This window comes from Anas platyrhynchos, chromosome 4, assembly GCF_047663525.1.
Source record: "Anas platyrhynchos isolate ZD024472 breed Pekin duck chromosome 4, IASCAAS_PekinDuck_T2T, whole genome shotgun sequence".
NCBI classification, from domain to species: Eukaryota; Metazoa; Chordata; class Aves; order Anseriformes; family Anatidae; genus Anas; species Anas platyrhynchos.
Window position 1 is genome coordinate 44163160 of NC_092590.1, and position 20012 is coordinate 44183171.

At 42.8% G+C, this 20012-nt stretch overlaps 1 protein-coding gene and 1 long non-coding RNA gene across 2 annotated transcripts in view; one reads left to right on the forward strand and one right to left on the reverse strand.

The window, feature by feature from the left end:
• Positions 1 to 6876, reverse strand: part of LOC106015756 (uncharacterized) — a 36841-nt gene extending 29965 nt beyond the window's left edge. The window contains exons 1-2 of the long non-coding RNA XR_011809125.1: positions 5281 to 6876; positions 513 to 647 (exon numbers count right to left, since the gene is read on the reverse strand). This is a non-coding gene — a long non-coding RNA (uncharacterized lncRNA). The remainder of the gene's footprint in view (positions 1 to 512; positions 648 to 5280) is intronic.
• Positions 6877 to 6998: 122 nt separating this feature from the next.
• Positions 6999 to 18354, forward strand: PGRMC2 (progesterone receptor membrane component 2). The gene is made up of 3 exons (XM_038178760.2): positions 6999 to 7384; positions 16250 to 16405; positions 17137 to 18354. Exons 1-3 carry the CDS (start codon positions 7030 to 7032, stop codon positions 17232 to 17234), a joined length of 609 nt encoding a protein of 202 aa, XP_038034688.1. The 5' UTR covers positions 6999 to 7029; the 3' UTR covers positions 17235 to 18354.
• Positions 18355 to 20012: the final 1658 nt, after the last annotated feature.

Genomic DNA, 20012 nt, shown 5'->3' on the forward strand with positions numbered 1-20012 from the left:
TCCCACTTGACCTCCCTCTCCCTAGTAGTGCTACCTAGCTTGGCAGACATGTCCAGTAACAACCAGCAGCTTTTAGTGTGTGCTCATCTGTGAGAAAGGGACACAGCACTATATTTCACTAAAATGTTCTAGCCTAACTGCCAGTTCCTTATGACTAAGTGGACAACCAACATCTAAATAAATAAACAACTTCATTAATATTAGCAACATAAAAAGAAATGTTTAAAAGCAATGGCATCAAACCTTCTGTCAGCTAGCAAAAGACATTTTTCAAACATCTTGTGCATCTTTGCATGCCTAGTACAAATGAAACCTGAAGTGAAATCTGTGAAAATGAAGTCTATAAATGCTCTGTCACAATTTTAATGTGTTCGTGCTACACTAAAAATGCTATTGCTCTGTGACCTCCTCATTAGTCTTTACAGAATCTGTATATGCATATGAACTTTTGATTCTGGAAACTATTCAATACCCTCCTCATGTCAGGTTCTTATTCCTCGTTCCCGTAGTACCTGCAATAAGTCTGAGGATTTGGTGTTCCTCTTGCATCTCCACAGCAATGTCAGTGGGAATGAAACACACTTGTTTGCTGGCTGTAGCAACGGCCTTGCTCAGTCTCCGAAACGGCTCTTCCATATTCAGAGTACCTGCAGAATGAAAGAAGGGGAATTCATTAATTATACATTCATTCACAATGCAAATAAAAATCGTTGCCTAGCTTGTTTGTGATAAAGGCCCCAATTTACAAATTTTAACACAATAACTACACTGTCTTTCTGAGCAACGAGATAGTATCTTATTCCAGTAGAGAAATTTCTTCAGCCAATGGAGAGGAGATTTTGTAGGTCCTGGTGATAATACTGCATATCAGCAAATGAAAGTGTTCATAACAGAAATGACCCTGAAAGTTCACATTATTAACTAAACAGATCAACCAAAATTCTGACTGCATAATAAATTTTAAGTATTATTTATTAGGAGAAGGGCAACTGCTACTGGTGAGCTGCTAATACAATTGCTGTTACCTGATAACCATAATCTGTCTGTATTCTGCACCCTTCTCCCCTTTCCTCAATCAAAAAGAGAAAAAGAGGGCAGAAACTGAAAAACGTGGACTTTGCCACAGAGGACTTCAGCGATTTACTCCTCACTATGAATGCTTGCCCGTGTGTGCACGGTTTCCATCAAAAAAACAGACAAACAAACAAGACCTGGTAGGACAGACTGACTTTTTGTGACTTTTAACCTTGAAACATTTTGTCCAATGAAGAGGTCCTATTACAGGTAGTCTAAGTTATGACTAGACTTTACTTCAGCTTCCCATCGAGTGCAAATGATGCAGCTCTACAGATTATGACAACACACAACAGAAAAGGCATCAAATGTCATGAAATAACTGAAAGTCCTGTGTCCATATAACCATGCTTTAAGTCATTAAGTCACTACTATGACACATTTACACTCAATTATATATTCCTCCTCAATAATGATGTGGACTTTCAGATGGAAGAGGGCAACAAACTCCTGCATAAGCTGCTTAAATGGTTTTTACCCTTGACAGAAGCTGATCTCTCCAGGAAAACCAAGACTGTAACTAACAGATATGGAAAACAAAAAATGTATGCTGGCTTGAAACTCTGGTTCCTCCACTTTTATCCTGAAGAAACACCCATAAATTCATTGCTACAATTTCCTAGGGCAACTAGTGGACTACTTTCTGAAATGATTGTTCAGGCTCACTGGAAAACTGAGGCACTTTAATTGCCCCAAGAGCCCCTCTGTATAGCAGGCATCCTATTAGAAAAAAGTGGAAATGGGGGACAGAGTATTCATAGCTCTGATCCCGGCCAGGTGCCCTGAGGAAGTATGCAACACACAGGCACTGACAGACCTCTGATTGATAAGATCTGCCTTTAAATGTAGCTATTTGCTTTTACTTTAGCCTTGTAACATGGTTTTGTAAATGCTGCACTGAGCCAGCTGCCTTGAAACTGAATCTGAACTGTGCATATTTACTCCACTGTGGTCAAAACTGGGGCATGTAGTCTACTTCCTACCACTACCTATCAAATGCACCTGTGCTTCTCTGGTCAGCTACTGGACATCTGCAGTAATTCATTGGCTGGACAAAACCAGCGTTCATTAGCTGCCTGCCTGAACCATAGCCTAGAATAGTCCATAAATAAATTAGAGATTAAAGACTCAGTAGAATAGAAGTGTCCCAAAGACTTAATGGACCAGAGATGGAAACACAGGTAAGCAGGACAAAGAGATAAAAGAGAATGGAGACCAGAAGGAATGCCCACAGTGGCCTACTGATGTTTGTGATCTTGAGCTCACAGCTAGCAGCACTGTGCATCAACACTAATGCTTACAGAGCACACAGCAGCTGAGATAGGCACCTGCACAAAACCTAGCAGATGACTGTGGTGAACCAAGGAAATTATCACAAGAATCTTTAATGTGATACTATACCATGCTACAGAACAAAATGTAAACATAAACACAGGAGTATCTTTTGCAAAGATACTCCCAAGACAGAGTTAGAATGCAAAAATTAACTGAAAGTTGGCTAAATCACTCAGTGTTAAAACTAGATGAAAAGTATCCATGTTAGTGGTGCTTTCCATGAGGGAAAACAACTACAAACAAAACCAAAACAAACATGAACAAAACAACAACAGAAAAAGCTCTTTAAACCCAAATCACAGTTACCAGTATTACTAAGTTTGTGAAGCCAGTGGCAGTGCTCTCATTGACTTCACAGGATTTAAACTCCGTGATTGTACAGATAAATATAACCTGGTTACCTAAGTGCTTGGTTTGCCAGTGTTCTAGTAAAATACACAAGGCACAATTCTGCCCAGTGTGCTAAAGGTCACACCTGCATGGGTGAGAGCTGAGCTGGGAGAAAGGAATGCCTCAATTATTTGCAGTTGCACTATGCAGTTCAACCGATTTTCTGCCTTTACATATATACTGTTTCATTATCTATTTCATCATCTAAGCAGGAGCCACTGCAGCTGTGAGAGGAGCTACAAGGTACTGGAAAACAGTCTACTTCCCAACCCTCCAGACAGGTCTTGTCCCCAGTCTCCTTGCTATGCTCTTCTGTCTGTGTAACCGGCCTTTTTTTGTCCTGTGCTCCTTTATGGAGACCTCCTGAAGAGGAGGTCTTCTGCAGGTCTTATGCAGTGTCCCCATTTTCTGTAGATATATTCCACAATACTGTGAGGTTATACAATAGGCCTGAGCATTTAGTATCTCTCCCATACCATCAATAGACAAGTGTGAAAACGTAGTTACTTAGTGTAGGAGTATGCCCCATTTATATTGAAAATCTATCTTCTTGCTCCCGTACAGCGATGCACAAAGACCTACCTGTGTACCTGCACTGCTGTTTCACTTCAGCCTAATTATTCAGTTCTGAAGTTACCATTAAAAAAAACAACAGCATACAGTTGGAAATATCCCAAATTAGTTGTCCTGTTAAAAACCTGCATTTGCAAAGTCACTGGCATATGTTTTTTGAAAATGTCTCTCTCATATCTGTAACTTACTTGACCAGATTTTGAACAATATGTACCAGAGCCACTGTGAGACCAAGAGCTGTGAGTCAGGGTTACTTTAGAGACTCGTCTTTGAAGGAAGGCAGCTCTCAGCTCCCCAGCTGAGCTGAGCTCTGGGTTCAGCAAATCCACCTCAGGCCCTGTGGTGAGGCACAGCCAGTGCTACGCCAGCGTTCACAGCCTTCTGCCAGCCCTGGTCTGAGAGACTTTTCTGTGAGGTACGTAATTAGACAGAGTAAGTTCATAACAAATGAACAAAATCAAACTGTTTTGTTCGATTAACATAATCTGTTTCTGCAATATCATTACCAAGCACTTCAGGCATCACACCATTTACAAAGACTAAGACATAACAGTAGCCTTTTGTAAACAAAATGTATGTGTTGATACAAATTTCACTATAAGGCTGTCGGTATTGTACTTTCAAATTTTTGAAAGCAATCTCTGAATAAGTCATACAGGTTCAGTATCACTTCATTAAGAGCCCCTGTTACACAATATTTAGAAATTATAGATAGGTTTACATGTAGCACAATAAATATGAAATAAAGGAACGTAAGCAGATGGACCACAACAATAAGCATTTCCATACTGCATCAGCTTAAAACAAAATCATCAGTGCATCCCATACATTAACCTAGGTTTAAAAATATCCAAAATCAATAGAGCTGATTGATCGCTGTGTTATTCCAAATTTACTGAGACATCTGCGTATTCCTTCATGCACAGTTCACCTCCTAACCTGTCTTGCATGTAGCTTGCTTAGGGTGGTAAGACATACTTCTTCAGCTTCAAAATCAGTAAAATAAACTTTAGCAATGATACCAGCTTATATCAGAGTTCAGTTTCTGTTTGTAAAATTCTGGTCTCGTTGTGCTTTTGACTGAGTTCTGTCTTCTTTCCAGAGAATGTAATAACCAGTGTTTGAAAAGAAAAGCTGATGAACACAGCTCTGAGTTGAGGCATTCACCTCCTAGTGGAAAAGGCAGAAGTCCTGCCTGCTTCCCTATGAAGAAATATTGTGGAATTATTTCAGATGTGCAGCAAAAAAGTAGGTAGCAGATGATTTATTTACCAGATTCTTCAAGAGAAGTAGTGAAACTGAGGACAAAGACACAACAGTAAACCATAGTATATTTAACACATTGTAACACAGAAGGCCCTATTTTGAAGAAGCAAATGTATACTAATGAAGGAAAAAAAATAAAGGTCTAGCACCAGCATGCAGGTACCTTTAAAAGACACTACTATTCTACTCTTGTTGCTGAAACAAGTCATGTCAGATATGGTAGAGAACCTGCTATGGAAATAATGGCTATTACATTCTGTTATTATAAAATTACTGTTATTATTATAGAATCTTCTACTATTATAGGAGAACTAGAGATAAGAACTCCAAGAACTAGAGGAAAAATGGGTAATAATAGATGAGGTAGCACATGAGTACAGTGTAAAGTATTCCTTTTCTAGGTATTCCTCGAAATTTGTTAGAAGAAATAAATAAATAATCACTCAGGAACAACAAAAGCTACTGAGCAGTAACATATGCAATTAGAAACTTGGTAATATTCTTTCACGTACATCTTTCCAGGGCTCACTAAGCTCTTTCTGAGGTTTATAGAATGTAATTTTTACACTTCATAGCAAGAGGCTTTTTGTCCTGGCAAACCAAACACAGGCAAAAAATAAAGGAAGACAGGAAGGTGTTTACCTGTCATATTTGTGTTAGCAGATCCTGAGTGCCTCTGTCTTGTTACGGTGCTGTTCTGGCACTGAAGGTGCTTGCAGGTGAGCTAGGACCTCAAATTCCTCAGCACTTCGTATCTGGACTTATGTGAGGTCTTGAGGTCTATCACTGACAGCAGGGCAACCAGCTAGTGCGTCTGCACTTCAGCACCTACACGTTTTCAGTGTTTTCTTTCTGTTGGGTTTGGAAATGTTCACTCAGGATATTTAGTATTTGTATTGCATTACTTCTAATGCATTTGGTTATTTCCCAGTGTTTAAATCGCTTCAAGCAAACTTCTTTTAAATTTGGCCTTTCATTTCCTTAGAGAGGGTTCCTGGAACACCTCTTGGTTTCCAGCTCTCATGTGGGGATTAGCAACAGCCGCCATTTTGCTGCACCCACTCCAAGGCTCAGAGGAGTTGACATATTCTAGTCAAGCCCTGGTAGCAACACAATCTCTAAGTGGGCAGCCCAAAAAAATGAGGATGAATTGCCTCTGGCCTCCATGCTGACTTCTGACGGATTTTTTTTCCAGAACAGCAGAGCATCACCGTGGTGCAGTGGAAAACCACGTGCTTTCAAAGAGATGCATGCCAGTCAGTATGACTGTGGAGACAGTAGTTCAGTAGGAAGGTGGTTAAAGGTACTTCACATTCGTTACCACTTGCTTTTGTTTGGTAAACCCATCTTTAAAATGCAGATGAAATTAGAACATAGTAAAATGTTGTGGAAGTTCTAATTTGAAGTCATGAAGGAAGGAAACTGTAGTTAAAAGTACCACCTGATCTTTTGCTGACCTGCGCCATGGCTGTGCCCAGACAATCCCAACATTTTTACAATTCTTTGATTAAAAAGAAAAAAGCAAAACTGTTATTAATCTCAATCAAGCTGTGACTTGTTGAGATAAAATGACTTTCTTATTAGAGTTTAATTATACATATATTAACTATAGCCTACTTGGGTTAGGAGGAAGAATAGTAGTACTTTAATTGCAGGTTTTTAACCGGTGAGAACTTCATCCTGTTTCCTTGCAGAGGCAGTTATTACTAAACTGGCTCAGAGGGCAGAAGATTAAACACCTACTCACAGAAGGTGTTGGAGATGGAGAGCTGCATGTAAATGCTAAGTATGATTAGGGTTATTTTCTGCTGGGGTGAGTCTCTTGCACTGTTTACCCATTTGTGAAAAGGTTCGAGTTCTCCAACGTTTGTGACTGAGTTATTAAAGAGCGATTTATTGACGAAACTGTGATTTGGTCTCAAGGTTGCTATTACGAAGGGATGCTTCCACACCAGGCTGCTGCGTGGAGTACCAAAGTTTAGCAGGTCCAAAGTACTCCCTGCCTCACACTCCAGCCCCGAAGCCCGATTACACATTTATGTAACAAATTAACGCCACGAGGGCGGCTGTTTAGCTCGGGAGCACGCAGACAAGACGAGGAGCGAGAGTGCCACACTCTGCGCCATGCCCCCCCTCACACGGGCTCCTCACGCGCGGCGCCCGTTGGCCGCCCGTTATGACGGTTGGGCGGCGCGAGCCCCCCCCCGCCACCTGGCCGTGCGCGCGCGCATGGCGGGACGGGAGGGGGGGGGACAAACGGCTCGGGGGCCGCCCCCGCGCAGGCGCGGTAGCGGCGCTCGGCCCACCGAGGGGGGCGTGGCGCGGCGGCGGCGGGGGCGGGGCGTGGCGCGGCGGGGGGGGCGTGGCGCGGCGGGCGCTGTCCTGGCGGTGATGGCGGCCGGCGGCGAGGGGCGGTCCGGCACCGAGGGCAGCAGCGGCGGTGGCGGCGGCGGAGGAGGAGGAGGGGAGGGGGGCGCGGGCGGCGGCGGCGCGATGCTGCTGAACGTGGGGCTGCTGGCGCTGGCGCTGCTGGCGGCCTACCGGCTGTACGCCCGCTGGGCCAGGCGGAGCGGGCCGGGGGCCGGCGGGCAGCCCAGCCAGGCCGCCGCGCTGCCGCGGATGAAGCGGCGGGACTTCTCCCTGCAGCAGCTGCGCCACTTCGACGGCGCCCGCGACCCCCGCATCCTCCTGGCCGTTAACGGCAAGGTCTTCGACGTGACCAAAGGCAGCAAGTTCTACGGGCCCGGTGAGCGCGGGGCCGGGGCCGGGGCCGCAGGGAGGGGGGCGAGGGGGCGCCTCGGGGCGGGCAGGGGCGCGGGGCGGCTGTGGGGAGCCTCGCGGCCGGCCCTGCCCCCGCCCGAGGCCGCCGCGCTGTGCCCGCGGTGCTGCTGGTGAGGCGGCCGCCGCTCGGTGTCCTGCTGGAGCCGCGGGGCCTCGGAAAACGCGGTGCGAGCGGGGCGTGCGGGAGGTGTGACACGGCGCTTTGTACGGCGGGGGCAGGAGGGAGAGGGTACCGTGCCTTTTTTCCCCAGGAAATAGTTCATTAAGTCATTTTCTTGCCTTTTTTTTTTTTTTTTTAAACCTTAGGTTGTTAAAAGAAAGCCACATACAAACCATAACAAATCTTTGGTCCTTACCAGGGAAGTGAGGAGCAGTGACAGCACGTTGAGGCTCGTGCACTGCTGCTCCCCTCTGAGTTTGTGGTACCGGCTCTGCTGCCAGTCGCGCGGGCTGAAGGTGCCATAACTGAGTCAAAATGTTGTCCCGACTGGTACTGAAAAAGTTAACGCTGGAGGCTGAACCACCTGGCCGTGCCTTGTTTATGTCTGTTGACCAGGAAAGCAGAGAGAATACAGCCTGGTATGCTGCAGCTTTCGTACCCTTCGTCGGACTAGTTCTTTCGTCTCCCTTGCTTCAGGGATTTTTAGATTGAGACCTGTGTGCTGGTGTAAAATGCAGGTAATACATATGTTAATGAAACGTATGTTACGTATGCATACGAAGGTTAAAACAACAGCCAGTTGACAGATTTCTTCATAACGTACCCCATGAAAGGATATTGAGCCATAGTCTAAGCATTCACTGCCAGACCCAGTACACTCTTGAATATCAAACATGAGTTCTGGCCATTTCACTGCAGATGCTGTCACTGGTTCACATCCTCAACCTCTGGAGGCCTGTTACTGTGAGAAAGCTAAAGCTTTCTCTTCTAGGATGTCAGTCGGCTTTTTTGATAAGTGGCAGCAGCTGGTTTCCCTACAGCAGTGCATCCAGCTTTTCGTGGAGAGGAGCAAATATGTTTGTTTGGGTTTTAACCCTGTAGTGAAGGGTGGCCTTTTGTAACAGAACTGACATCAACTTTCTCAGCTAGGTGGGACCCTGCGTGCGAGGATGGTGATGCTCAACCTGTGCATCAGCTCTGTTTTCTACCAAACATGTTGATTTTTGAATCGTGCTGACGTGGTTTACCTGTGTGGATGCATGTCAGGAGGTATTCTCTTGCAAATATCTTCTGGTTGAAAAGGAGATCAAAAAAAAAAAAAACAGCAAGTGGGTGGTTGCTGGCCTTCAAAGATCTGAGAAGAGTTGAGTGGAGAAGTCTTCTTCAGCTTCTAGCACTACGCCTTTCCAGAAGGACTTCTGTCAGAGTAGCCAGACATCCATGGAAGTTCTCTTGGTAATTTTATGCCTCATAAAATGCTGGAGTATAGCAAGAGAAGTGCAACGCATACTGACCATGCAAGGGCTAAATGATCTTTAAAAGAAGAAATGGTTGAGGACGCTGGCTTTGCTGACAGCGCAGGCTGGGACTGTGCTGCTCATGCTTTGTTGAGGTACTGATGCGAAACAGCCTCAGCTTTGAGAGCTGCAAGTAGCATTGGCTGAGGGCTTGCTATCGAACCGCAGGTACTGCTTGACTGCTGGGTGACTGCTGAGTAACACGGCTGTCTCAGAAGCCTTCTGATGTCTAGAAGTTAAGGTCTGTTCTTTCTTCTTCACTACAGTTTGGATGCAAACCTGTTTCGTATTTTTTGCCTCTAGTGTAAGGCTAATAGTGCACAGAATTGTCCTACAGTCCAGATCTCTGTCCTACAGTTGAAATTCTATTAAAGGTCCCACCAAGCTTTGATTTTAATAGAAGCTCTGCTATTTTAAGTTTTCATCCATTGAGTCGTGTCATGCTTTGGTCTATTTCACTGAGGAGCCCACTAAATACCTATGGTTAAGATTTAAAACAGAAATGGACAGACTGTTCAAGTCATCTTTTCAAATAGGATTGAAAATTTCAGTTTCTTGAGCATTTAATCAAAACATGTTTCAAACTTTTTTTCCTTTTGTTTTCTCTTTTAAGACTTCCACAGTTTATCCCAGCGGTAATTAGTCTTTGGTATGTCTAATGCATTTCAGGTGAGAGCAGGAAGGTTGTGGCATGTGTTCAGCTGTCTGGTCTGTACCTCCAAGAATCAATCAGCTTACACTGAACTCTTTAAAAACCTCACTTATGCACCTCTTTTCCTAAATGCTGCTTCTCAGGATAGTCCTCTGTCCTGCAAGCATACTCTTTGCTTCAACACTTTACTTTTAGTTGTATTCAATATCACTTTGGTTTGTGCCCAGATGAGTAAGTGTTCTAGAATGCTTGGTTATTAATCTTAATTAATTACCTTTCCCTTTATCATCTGCAAGCTCTGAAAGCAATAAAGCAAACTGTTAATGGCTCACTGTTAAAAATATCATGGAACCGGAACGTCAGAGGAACTGTTGGGGAGTGATTTCCCCATCCGTGATCACGTCTCATGTCTTAGAGTTAGTGGTCGACACCTTTCCTGCGTGCTGTGTTGGCTTTACATCCCTGTCATGAGACATAGCTTTTACTGTTTCAGCTATGATAACATTAGATTTCACAATTGTTTACATTAAGATTCCTGTTAGCTTACTGGTCAATAGAAGGGGATAGTAAGAGATAAAGCACTCTTAACAAATCTTAGTATTAGTGTTTAAATTGGTGTGCTAGTATAATGCTATAAACAGGTTTAGTTAGATAAACTTACCAAATGCTCTGTGCAGTTATGAAAACTACAGGCTTTAGAACATGACAGCAGGATTATATCTGATCCAGTGTACGCAACTGCTCCACAGCACTTCTTGGGTCTTAGTTTTTCACAATTAAAAAAAAAATCCTGATTTTCCATCCCCACATTGTCACCGTGAATTCATTTCTCACCCACTTCTGTCTTTCAAAGTGTCACATAGGTGTCTGCTTCCCGTTTGTTTTCCAAGAAGAATATATTAGGTAGTAGTAGTGTTTCCTTCCACAAATATCTCCATCATAGCTCACTTTTTGTTAGGGGAAAATTAGCTTTGTTTCATATTGCAAATGCAATTAAGCACTACAATTTCTGATACTAAAGACTTTGAGAAGAACTGTAGTAAACATTGCCATTTCCTCCATCGTTTGTATAAAAATAACCCGAGGCTGCCAGACTTCCTTTGGAATTCAGTGCTATAAGCTTAATTGTGGCTTTATTTAAAAGTTACCCTCCTGGTTGGTGCTGATGCTTTTGAATACTTCCTTTCCAAGAGCGTGGTACGGCAACATGAAATGCTGCAGGAGGGACACGTGTGCTGTGTCTGGAGAGCTCTGTTAAGGGTGGCTTTATCTTAAGAACACAACAGGCCAAGGGCTTACAGATAAGTATAGAGGATAAGACTGGGGGGGGGGGGGGGAAGTGCTTCCTGTAAGGTGTGGGTCTTCTGTGGTTTATTTTGATGCTTGCCAGCTCCTCCGTGTCTGTAAGGGAGGTGCGCCTTGCCCCAAGACTCAACTCTTCAAAAATGCAGTGTTTCTGAAAAATTACTACCAGGAGAAGTAAAACTAAAAAAGTTCAGAGCCGTTCCTGAGAGCAGGAGATGAGGTAGTGGTTTTGTGCAGGAAGATGCATCTCTCTGCCCTCCCCTGCTCCTGCTTGGTGTCTGTGTACTCCCTCCCTCACCCCTTAATAGGCTGAATATTAATAATAATATCAATACTTAAGGAATCATAAAATCGGAACAGTTGTGTGTTTGATGGAAGTTTGGTAATGCTGCCTGTTTGGATAAATCCCTATTTCCTATTAAATCGTTCAGGCTCTAGCCACCCAAGGTCTGGGAGCCGGGCAGGTATGCTGGAGGTGTGATTTATTGGGGCGTGATCGTCCCACCGTTGTCAATGACTTGTAGGCGTGCAATCCCGTACGAAGCAGGGCATCTCTCCTGCATGCAGTCAGAAACGTGGCCAGCATCGCTCGCCTTACTGAGGAACGAAGCAGCAGGCAGAGCACTTCCCGCTAAGGCGATGCGGGGTGATCTGCGTCCTCCTCCAGTGTGGAGCTGCCTGCCAGGAGCCGCTGACAGCTGAACTCCTCGCAATGCTTTCTGTCTGCCTCTTCAGTTCAGATTGGGTCGGTGGTTCTTACGCTTACCTCACGGAGGTAAAGGGAAAGCAGGCAGGAGAGAGAGAAGCAAGACTAGAGGCCCTCTAGCCCTGTGCCCAACAAGTCAGATTTAGGCCCTAAATCCGTTTTCTAAACAGTTCCTGTTTTAGCATGTAGACTTCGTGGATCATCCTCCTAAGAACACTTACTTTCCATGCAAGTTGTAACTTGAGGTTGATCCAAATCTTTCCTTTCATGTGAATCTGGAGCAGTAAAGTTGAAAATGTCACCCTGAATTCCAATGATATATCTTACAAGAAAGCTGCTGCTTTTAAGCTGCATCTCAAAATGGCTTTGTATAATTTGTAGCTTTTTCATTCCCTCATAAGAGAAGCAACGCTCAACTAACATCTCAGGATTCAGACAGAAAATTTTAAACGTGTAATGGAAATTTTGCATTGATTTTGACTGGAAAAGGTAGACCAGGTGGTAAAATAGTGCAGCTGTCAATAAATTCCTGGTCTTTCTCTCTTTGTTCCCTTCACTTATATTAAAAGAGAGAATTGTCCTTATTCTTGTTTGCAGTTTAAAAGCTGCCTGTGAATTTCCAAGCTGCAGACGAAGCCGGGCTGTGCTGCCAGTGTCTGTGTGGCACACATGGGTGCAAAGAGCAGCTGCAGGGGTCTGCATGGCTGGGGACAGCGTGGAGGCTGCTCCCAGAAATGGAAGCTGCTTTACAACTGAACCTTGTTAGCCTGCGTGGCTCCTTTGGAGAGCTTGCATCAGTCTGGTGAGAACGAGTGCCGCTGCGTAGATTACGGTATCGCCTCGTTAGATACCGAGCCCACGTGCAGCTGTTGGCAGTGCAGGTCCCTGCACGGAGCTGGAGCAACCAGAGCCTGGTGAGCAGTGCTCGCCTCCACGCCTGGTCTTGGAGCAGTAGTCCAGGATCTTCTGCGAGACTGGTATGCAGCTGATGGGGTCAGACAGCCCTGCTGGTACACCGAGAATATCTACTGAAAATCGGAGCTCCAGCATAGGTTTAGGGGGAATTTGTGGTCAAATCATCTGAAAATTCAAGCACGTGCTGTTCCAAGATTCAGCTTGGTGTGTTTTGGACCAAGTGACTGGAAACAGCGCTTGCAAATAAAAACTACAGCATGGATAGCTTCATCTCTCTCTCAGATTTTTTTTAAATACGGTGTTCTAATGTTAAATTTATTTGTCTGTGTCTGCTGCTCTTTGACATAGGTAAGCAAAGAGAAATTAAATCATCATTTAGAAACTGACACCAGGCTAGGAGGTGCTGAAATCCTGCTCCTGAGTGCAGGAATTGGAGAGGTATTTTCCTTGGCTGAAGAGAGTTTGATTCTGCCAAGTCTGAAGCCTACTCAGTTCATTTGTGAGTAAAGATGAATGTCAGGCTGGAACAAATTCATCAAGAAGTCCAGACTTTTAATTGGATCCTGAAAGGAAGTGAGAATCTGCACTTGCTGGGGGTGGAAGCAGGCAGTGGGGAGCAACATTTTGCACCTGCCCTGGCTTAAAAAAGGGCATGCTTTATGCAAGGTAGGGTTGTAAGGTAAACGAGGACTTTACACAGGGAAACAGGCAGTGTGCAAATGTGGTGTGACAGATGTGGAGATAATGTAGGCAAATGCATAGTCTCGATAACGGTTTGATTTCAGAGCTGAGCTTATGCTAAAATAAAGGCTATGTAGCAGTGTTTCCATGTGTGAAAGCAGGGACGGGAAGAAAAGCGTTCTTCAAGGAATAGGCTTTTCCTTGGTGTGAGGCTCAGAGCTGTGTGTAGCTGAGGAATGTGTAGGAGATGTTTTAATGATTTTTGATCCTTGCATGACTTCCTTTTGTAGCTGTGAGATGCCAACTAGGTGTGGGAGGAGAATTGGTTAAAGAATTGGACTAGGAAGTAGCTACTCTGGGGATATAGGGAAGGAAAATGGTTGAAATTTTATGACAGTCTTGAAAAATTGGTTTAGTGTACATACCTATGCTACTAGCATCTCTTCTTACAATCTCTTCAGTACGTGTATCAGCGATGCAATCAATTATTTAGAATAGGAGCTAGTCTAAATAGACAGGCAGACAAAAGGAAACAAAAGAAGGACTGACTATAGGTAGGAGTTGCAGAGAGAATTGCATCTGGTCATGAAAGAACTCAGTGGGAGGACTGTAAGGATCACATTAATGTCTGACATGGAATAATGCTCACGAGGCAGGTTTTTTTTTTCTCCCCCCGAGTTCTCCATGCTTGCACCTTCCTGAGTGATTCTCTCTAGAAATCTGGTGTGCAAAACACCTTTCTAAGACCATTGCACAATTTAAGACCATTCATGTAAAAGTGAATAACAGACAAAGGCTTACAGCAAAAAACAGGCCTGTATATTCTATGTTAATACAAAATGCTCTGTTTAATCTCCGTGTAGAAGTATCTGAAAGGAAGCTTTAAATTTTGAAGTAGATTGCTCATATCGAGATGTCTGAACTTCTGCTTTGGCAGCTCTTTGAAGTAAAGCTGGGCTCATACTCCTTTATTTTTTAAATAATTAGAATTCAATAGTTGCTTTTTTAGTAAGGGATAAAAGAATGCGACACATCTTTAAGTTAGGTTTGCAGAGCTGGAATTTGAGATGCTGTTGAGGTCTGAAGGCTTGTTTTTATCAGTCAGCATTCTGCTGAACACTTGGACCTGGCTTGGTGGTTTCTCTGTGGCTCCTGAATACTTCTGTAGTAAACATGCCAGAACATTTAGTATCTGTTCTTGAACAGGGAAAAAAAAAAAAGTTTTGGTATAATAACACTACCTTACATTTGCAGAAATTTTGGATCCGTCAATCTTAAAGGAAACTGAGATGCTCTAAAGGCATTCATGCTTTCAGCTAAGTGTGTTACTGAGATGTCAGGGTGTTCAGGGTTTGGTGCTGATCAATATAAAGTAATTCTCTCTTTAACAGAAACACTTGGAATCAAGCTGGTGGATCAGGAGGTGGCCTTTCAGCAGTGGCTGTAAAGCTCCATGAACCACTAAATGCAGAGCTGAAGGGAAGGGGCAGTGTCCTGCTCTAACGCTGGTTAGCCAGAATTTTGAGAACGGGTTACTCGAATAGCCAGCAGAGTTTATGGAAGCTTTGGTTTAAACAGTTCAGGGAAAGGAAAAATCTGGGACAAAATACTGTTGGCAGGGAGGTTACATAGCAAGTTGTAATTACTCGAGGATTTACGGATTGTGTGTGATCTTTGCAAAAGCAGTTTATAACTTTGTGGTCCTGTGTTCTTCGTTCAGAACATCAACAGCTGGGTGAGCTGAATGGCGGCTGTTTTGGAGTAAAGCAGGACTTGAAGAGCTCTGTTACGTTGCAGGTGGTGGCCATTATTACCTCTTACCTGGTTTACGAGAAGTGACTAGCATGCTAAAGGAATAAATTAAATGTCTTGGTATAGGTTTGATTTCAATTTCTGAATCCCGTTTTTCAAGACTTTTTCTAAAATAGCACAGATACAGTCCCTGATCGCAGAGGTGGCTACTGCGGATGCCATTCTTGGAGCTAAGTATCCTAAAGGACAAGCACAGGGGTGCTGTTAGTCATTACAGCAGTAGGGGTGAGGGACAGCGCATTTCCACTTGCTTGTGTTTGTGCTTACCATTAGTGCTGCCTTTTCTTCAGGCTGATGGCCACTGTTGTCTCCAAGAGGTGAGCCAGAGAAGGGTCCTGGCCTATTTGTTTTCAAATAGCGACCACTCTTTGTAATGCCTTGGGCATTTCTCTGCTGCTTATCCACTGTTAGCCAAAATTTTAAAGTCTTGGATTTTTGTTCTTCTTCTGTATGTTTAATTGAGATGAATCAAGGTATTCAGTTTTAGGTTCAGAAAAACTAAATGGTATGGTTGGAGTTCTTTAATTTGAGTTTGGGGAAGACTGTTACCAACCTCATCCTGAAGCTATTGGTTTACAAATCATCCCGCTACCGTACCATTTCTTTGATGATCTCAGCTTTGAAAATCTCAGTATTTTATCAGTGTCTTTGTTCTGTTTTGTGTCAGTCAAAAAAACACAAGGGAAGTACTTGCTTTACATTCTTAACATGAAGATCTGTGCAGTCTTCAGGAACGATACCGGACAGGTATATGGGTGATCTGCTGCCCAAAATAAACGAGGAGAACCACTTGCAGTGTGATTTCCACAGGCGTTAGAAACGTGTCAGAAGATGAGCTGTCTGTCAAGTTACGGTGGTTCTATAAGTGAAGTGAGATGATAGAAATCCATTTACAGTACTAATCAAACTAAGATGTCTATATAATTTGGTTCTGTTCATGCGTGACTTTTAAATATTCTGTTTTGCTTAATAGAAGTAGCTTTCTTCTGAATTCCAGCCTCCAGTCTCTTTGGAATTTGCATCACCTGACTTGTGCCGAGTGTCAGGGATTTTTCCAGATACCCCTCCAAAGCTCTTTTCCCAATTCTGCTTCTCTCAGCAGACTTTATCTCCGAGTGGCACTTAAGTTTGAATTGCAGTGTTGTTGAACGTTGAACAGCCATGGTGTTGAAACTGCTGCTGTTCCTGTCACTGCAAAACTGTGGGACTTTTGATGCACCGCTTCAGCAGACTGTAATGAATTGAGATCAGACACCATAAACAAAAACTTGAAGGTATTGGTTTTGTCTTTTTGTTTCCAGAGGGTCCATACGGAATATTTGCTGGCAGAGATGCCTCCAGGGGACTAGCAACTTTCTGTCTAGATAAAGATGCACTCAGAGATGAATATGATGACCTATCGGACTTAAATGCTGTACAGATGGAAAGTGTAAGAGAGTGGGAAATGCAATTTAAAGGTAACTTCTCAAATGAGAACGTCTTTAGCTTAAGGAAATGCTTTTAATAAAAATAACTGATTTGGGCTTGGGGCATCTTTTAAAGGGATGTTGATAGCAACATTGATAATGTAGTGTAGCTTTCTTAGGAAATGACCAGGAATTTCAGGAATTAGGGAGGATTCTACTGTATCCTGCTATAGCTTTTTCAGCCTGCTAGCTTTGTACAAGGAAAGGTGTTCTCAGCTATGCAGAATATAGAGTTTCACTCTTGAATCTCAGTGTAGCTTAGCCAATGAATTCCTGCTCTCACATTGTTGGATTTGGCTTCCATTGAATTATGATTAAGACTAAGAGCTGTTTTGGCATGAAGGATTGAACAAGTTTGTCTTGAAATAATTTCTGAGGAATATGAAAGGATGTCTCTGGAGGGAGGGGAAACAATTTTTCACATTAATTGAAATCAAAACAAGCTGAGGGAATTTGTGCTGGATTTAGTAGCGGCGTTTTCAGCCACTGTGCGATAAACCTGGGCTGATGAGCTGTGGGAGAACTAAAACAAAGTACTGTGAGCAGAAGTGGTGAACAGCAGTGGTATCAAGATTGTTTTAAGAGCTGAGCTTGCTGATAAATTGCCATCAGTTTCAGGGATTCAGGCTCAGAACCTTAGCATGTATGGGAAGAAGTGCGTTTGCAGCAGTGCAGGCTAACTAGCTGTATTTGATTGTAATGGAATCATAAATCTCTTTCAGAAAAATACGACTACGTAGGTAGACTCCTAAAACCAGGGGAAGAACCATCAGAATACACAGATGAGGAAGATACCAAGGATCACACTAAACAGGAATGAACTTTGTAAACAACCAAAGTCAGGGGCCTTCGGAACTGCAACCTCTTATTCCCCATCACAGAATGTCCTGCATCTTTGGGTACAGTTCATCTGCTGCGAAAAACATTCAACAGGTTTTGTACAAGGAAAATAATATACTCACAAATGAAGATTTGAATACTAGACATTATTTGTGCTGCCAACCGTTTTGTTGCAGTTTATTTGTAATGTCTGGTGAGGCTTCGTTAGTGAAGAGGGGCCAGGGATTTAAAGGCAACAACGCTATTCCTTTTTATCAGTAAGCTGAAGCCTTTTCAAATAGCATATATTACAAGCTCTCTAAAGACGCGAGTCTTCAAGCTCAGTGAAAGATTTGAAACTTGTTTCATGTGTGTCTTCTCCTTCAGCATTAAAGAAAGATGTATTCATGTACATCAGTATCAGTAGGTTAGACTACTGAAACTGGTGTGAAAATGTGAATTTCCAATTTTGTTTTGTATGTGGGCGTTAGTAGCCCTGGCAGAATACTTCAGTTCTCTACGAGAAGTCCATGTAGATCTGGATGGGGGTAAATTCATCCTTTTCTCAAAAGGATTGGGTAAAACTGTTTCCTCTGCAACAACTATTATCTGAAGCCTGCCCTCCCCACCTTCCTTTTTCCCATTGTCTAAATCAAATCGAATATTAATTGTGCCTTATTTCGCTTACATAGACTTGAATTGTTTTAAGGGAAAGCCCCAAATCGTGGTTTCATAGTCACTACAAGCAGCATTGAGACTGAAGTTAGAAAGTTCTGTTGACTGGAAAACCTTGATGTCATTCTGTGTATAGAATGTAAAAGAGGAATACTCAGTGTTACTGCCATATGTTAATACTACATATACTTAAATTAGCATTGTGATGGCCAAATGCATACTCCCATGCTTCTTTTTAAGTAATTAAAAAAAAAAAAGTCACCCTTCCTCCTCTTCCAGAAGCTGCCTAACTTTTGGGAGCATAGCCTTCACACCCCTGTAGAGTGAAGGGGCGTGCGCGCGTGTGTATGTGTGCGTGTCTGTCTGAATGCAAGACTTGGGAGGGATTGTTTCTGCAGATATTGTAAATACGAGTACCATTTTAATAAAGCATGTACAATACCAAATGTGCTGTCAGACTTTATGTAGAAGCTGCTAAGCAGAGCTGGAATATGATAGAATACAAAGTAAGGGGAAGAAGTCTGGGATGTGAAATATTTATTGCTGTTAATATTGTTCCTAGCTCTTGGGGTATTATTTTTCAAGTCCCATCTTTTGGAGAACTTGGAAGACTTACTCAGGTAAGTGCTAGTTAAAAGAATAAACCTATGCCAACGCTGTTACGTTAGAAAAAAGTGAACTGATTGTAAATAAGGAGAAGCATTCTAGGTAAAAGTATAACATGCAGTAAGAGGACTGTGTCTCATGTCATCTACAGGACCAGGACGCTGGAGATCAATACATGTGTATCACTCAACATCTTGCGGAAACTTCACTGTCTCCTTTGCTAAATCCGTACCTGTGACACCATTAAGTTTGTGCCTCACAGCTTTATGGCTTACATCTGTAATTCTGCTTGCAGTTTTCACCTGTGATAAGCCTACAGTAACAAATTTCCATCCGTCTATTCTGAATTGTAAACTAAGAAATTCCCGGAACTACTGCATTTTTATTGCTGTTTGACTGAATGAGTTTTATATTGATGTAAATGAAACAAAAATACACCATTGAATCGCTTGTAAATCATGTGTCCTAGAAGGCAGATTCATTTCTTTCTTGCATGTCCACACTTGAAATATAAGTTTTATCACAGAAGAAGAAATAACAGAACTGAAGCCATTTCAACAGTTAGTAGGTTACGCTAGCAGGTTCTTGTACAGGCAGAACAATCCAGTCAGGCATTTTAGCTATTCAGTTACTGGATATAATTCATGAAAGTGCTGGTTTCTGTTTAGGGCACATCCTTGTTTAACTTAGCATTGATGTCCATACTTCTGTTTGCACATTATTACTCTATTAAGTATCTACTAAGTGTCTAACGCTGCTGAAATGCTGGGCATGTTAGTAAAACTAACCACAAAAATGTGTTTTAGACGGAAGAGTGGAGACATACCAACAAATGAAGAAAAGCTTTCTCGCACAGGATGGTAGCTAGGAGTGCTTCAGTGCTAGTTCTCTATCTGGACACTTCGCTACTCTTTTTTTTTTTTTTCTTTTACCAAATCTTTCTATAAAAGATTTTATACTTCATTTAGAGTATACCTTTCATTTTTAGCTTTTGCTCCTCATGATGGCATCAAGATGTGTGTAGCTGTGTAACAGGAAAAGAAGGCTTATGGCAGTATCAAATAGGACAGCCAGCTATAAAAATACACTTGTGATTGTGTTACAGCTTCTACTGTACAAAGTCATGGCTGCAAGTTCCTAACGCCTGACGTGAGTTACTCTGCTATTTACTCGTTACAGCTATTACTGTTGCTACATCTGGCATAGCTGTAGCTTTAGCTGTTTATCTTGCTTGTGTCTGTTTTATGTAGAAACTTCCTACCACAGAGAGAACAGTAGTGACACATACAGTATGACTTCCAAACCCAATGCAGCTTTTTCCCTTCCCTTGCTATAGGAACTGCAATGAAGCTTAACAGGATCAAAGTTAAAGAGATCCGCCCAAAAAATCATATAAAAAGAGCATTGCTCCAGTCTTTTAAGGTTTAAGATCGGTTAAATGGAAGAGTTATCAAGGATGGGTAGAAGGATGATTTTTGCTTTCACCTTATTTAATGGT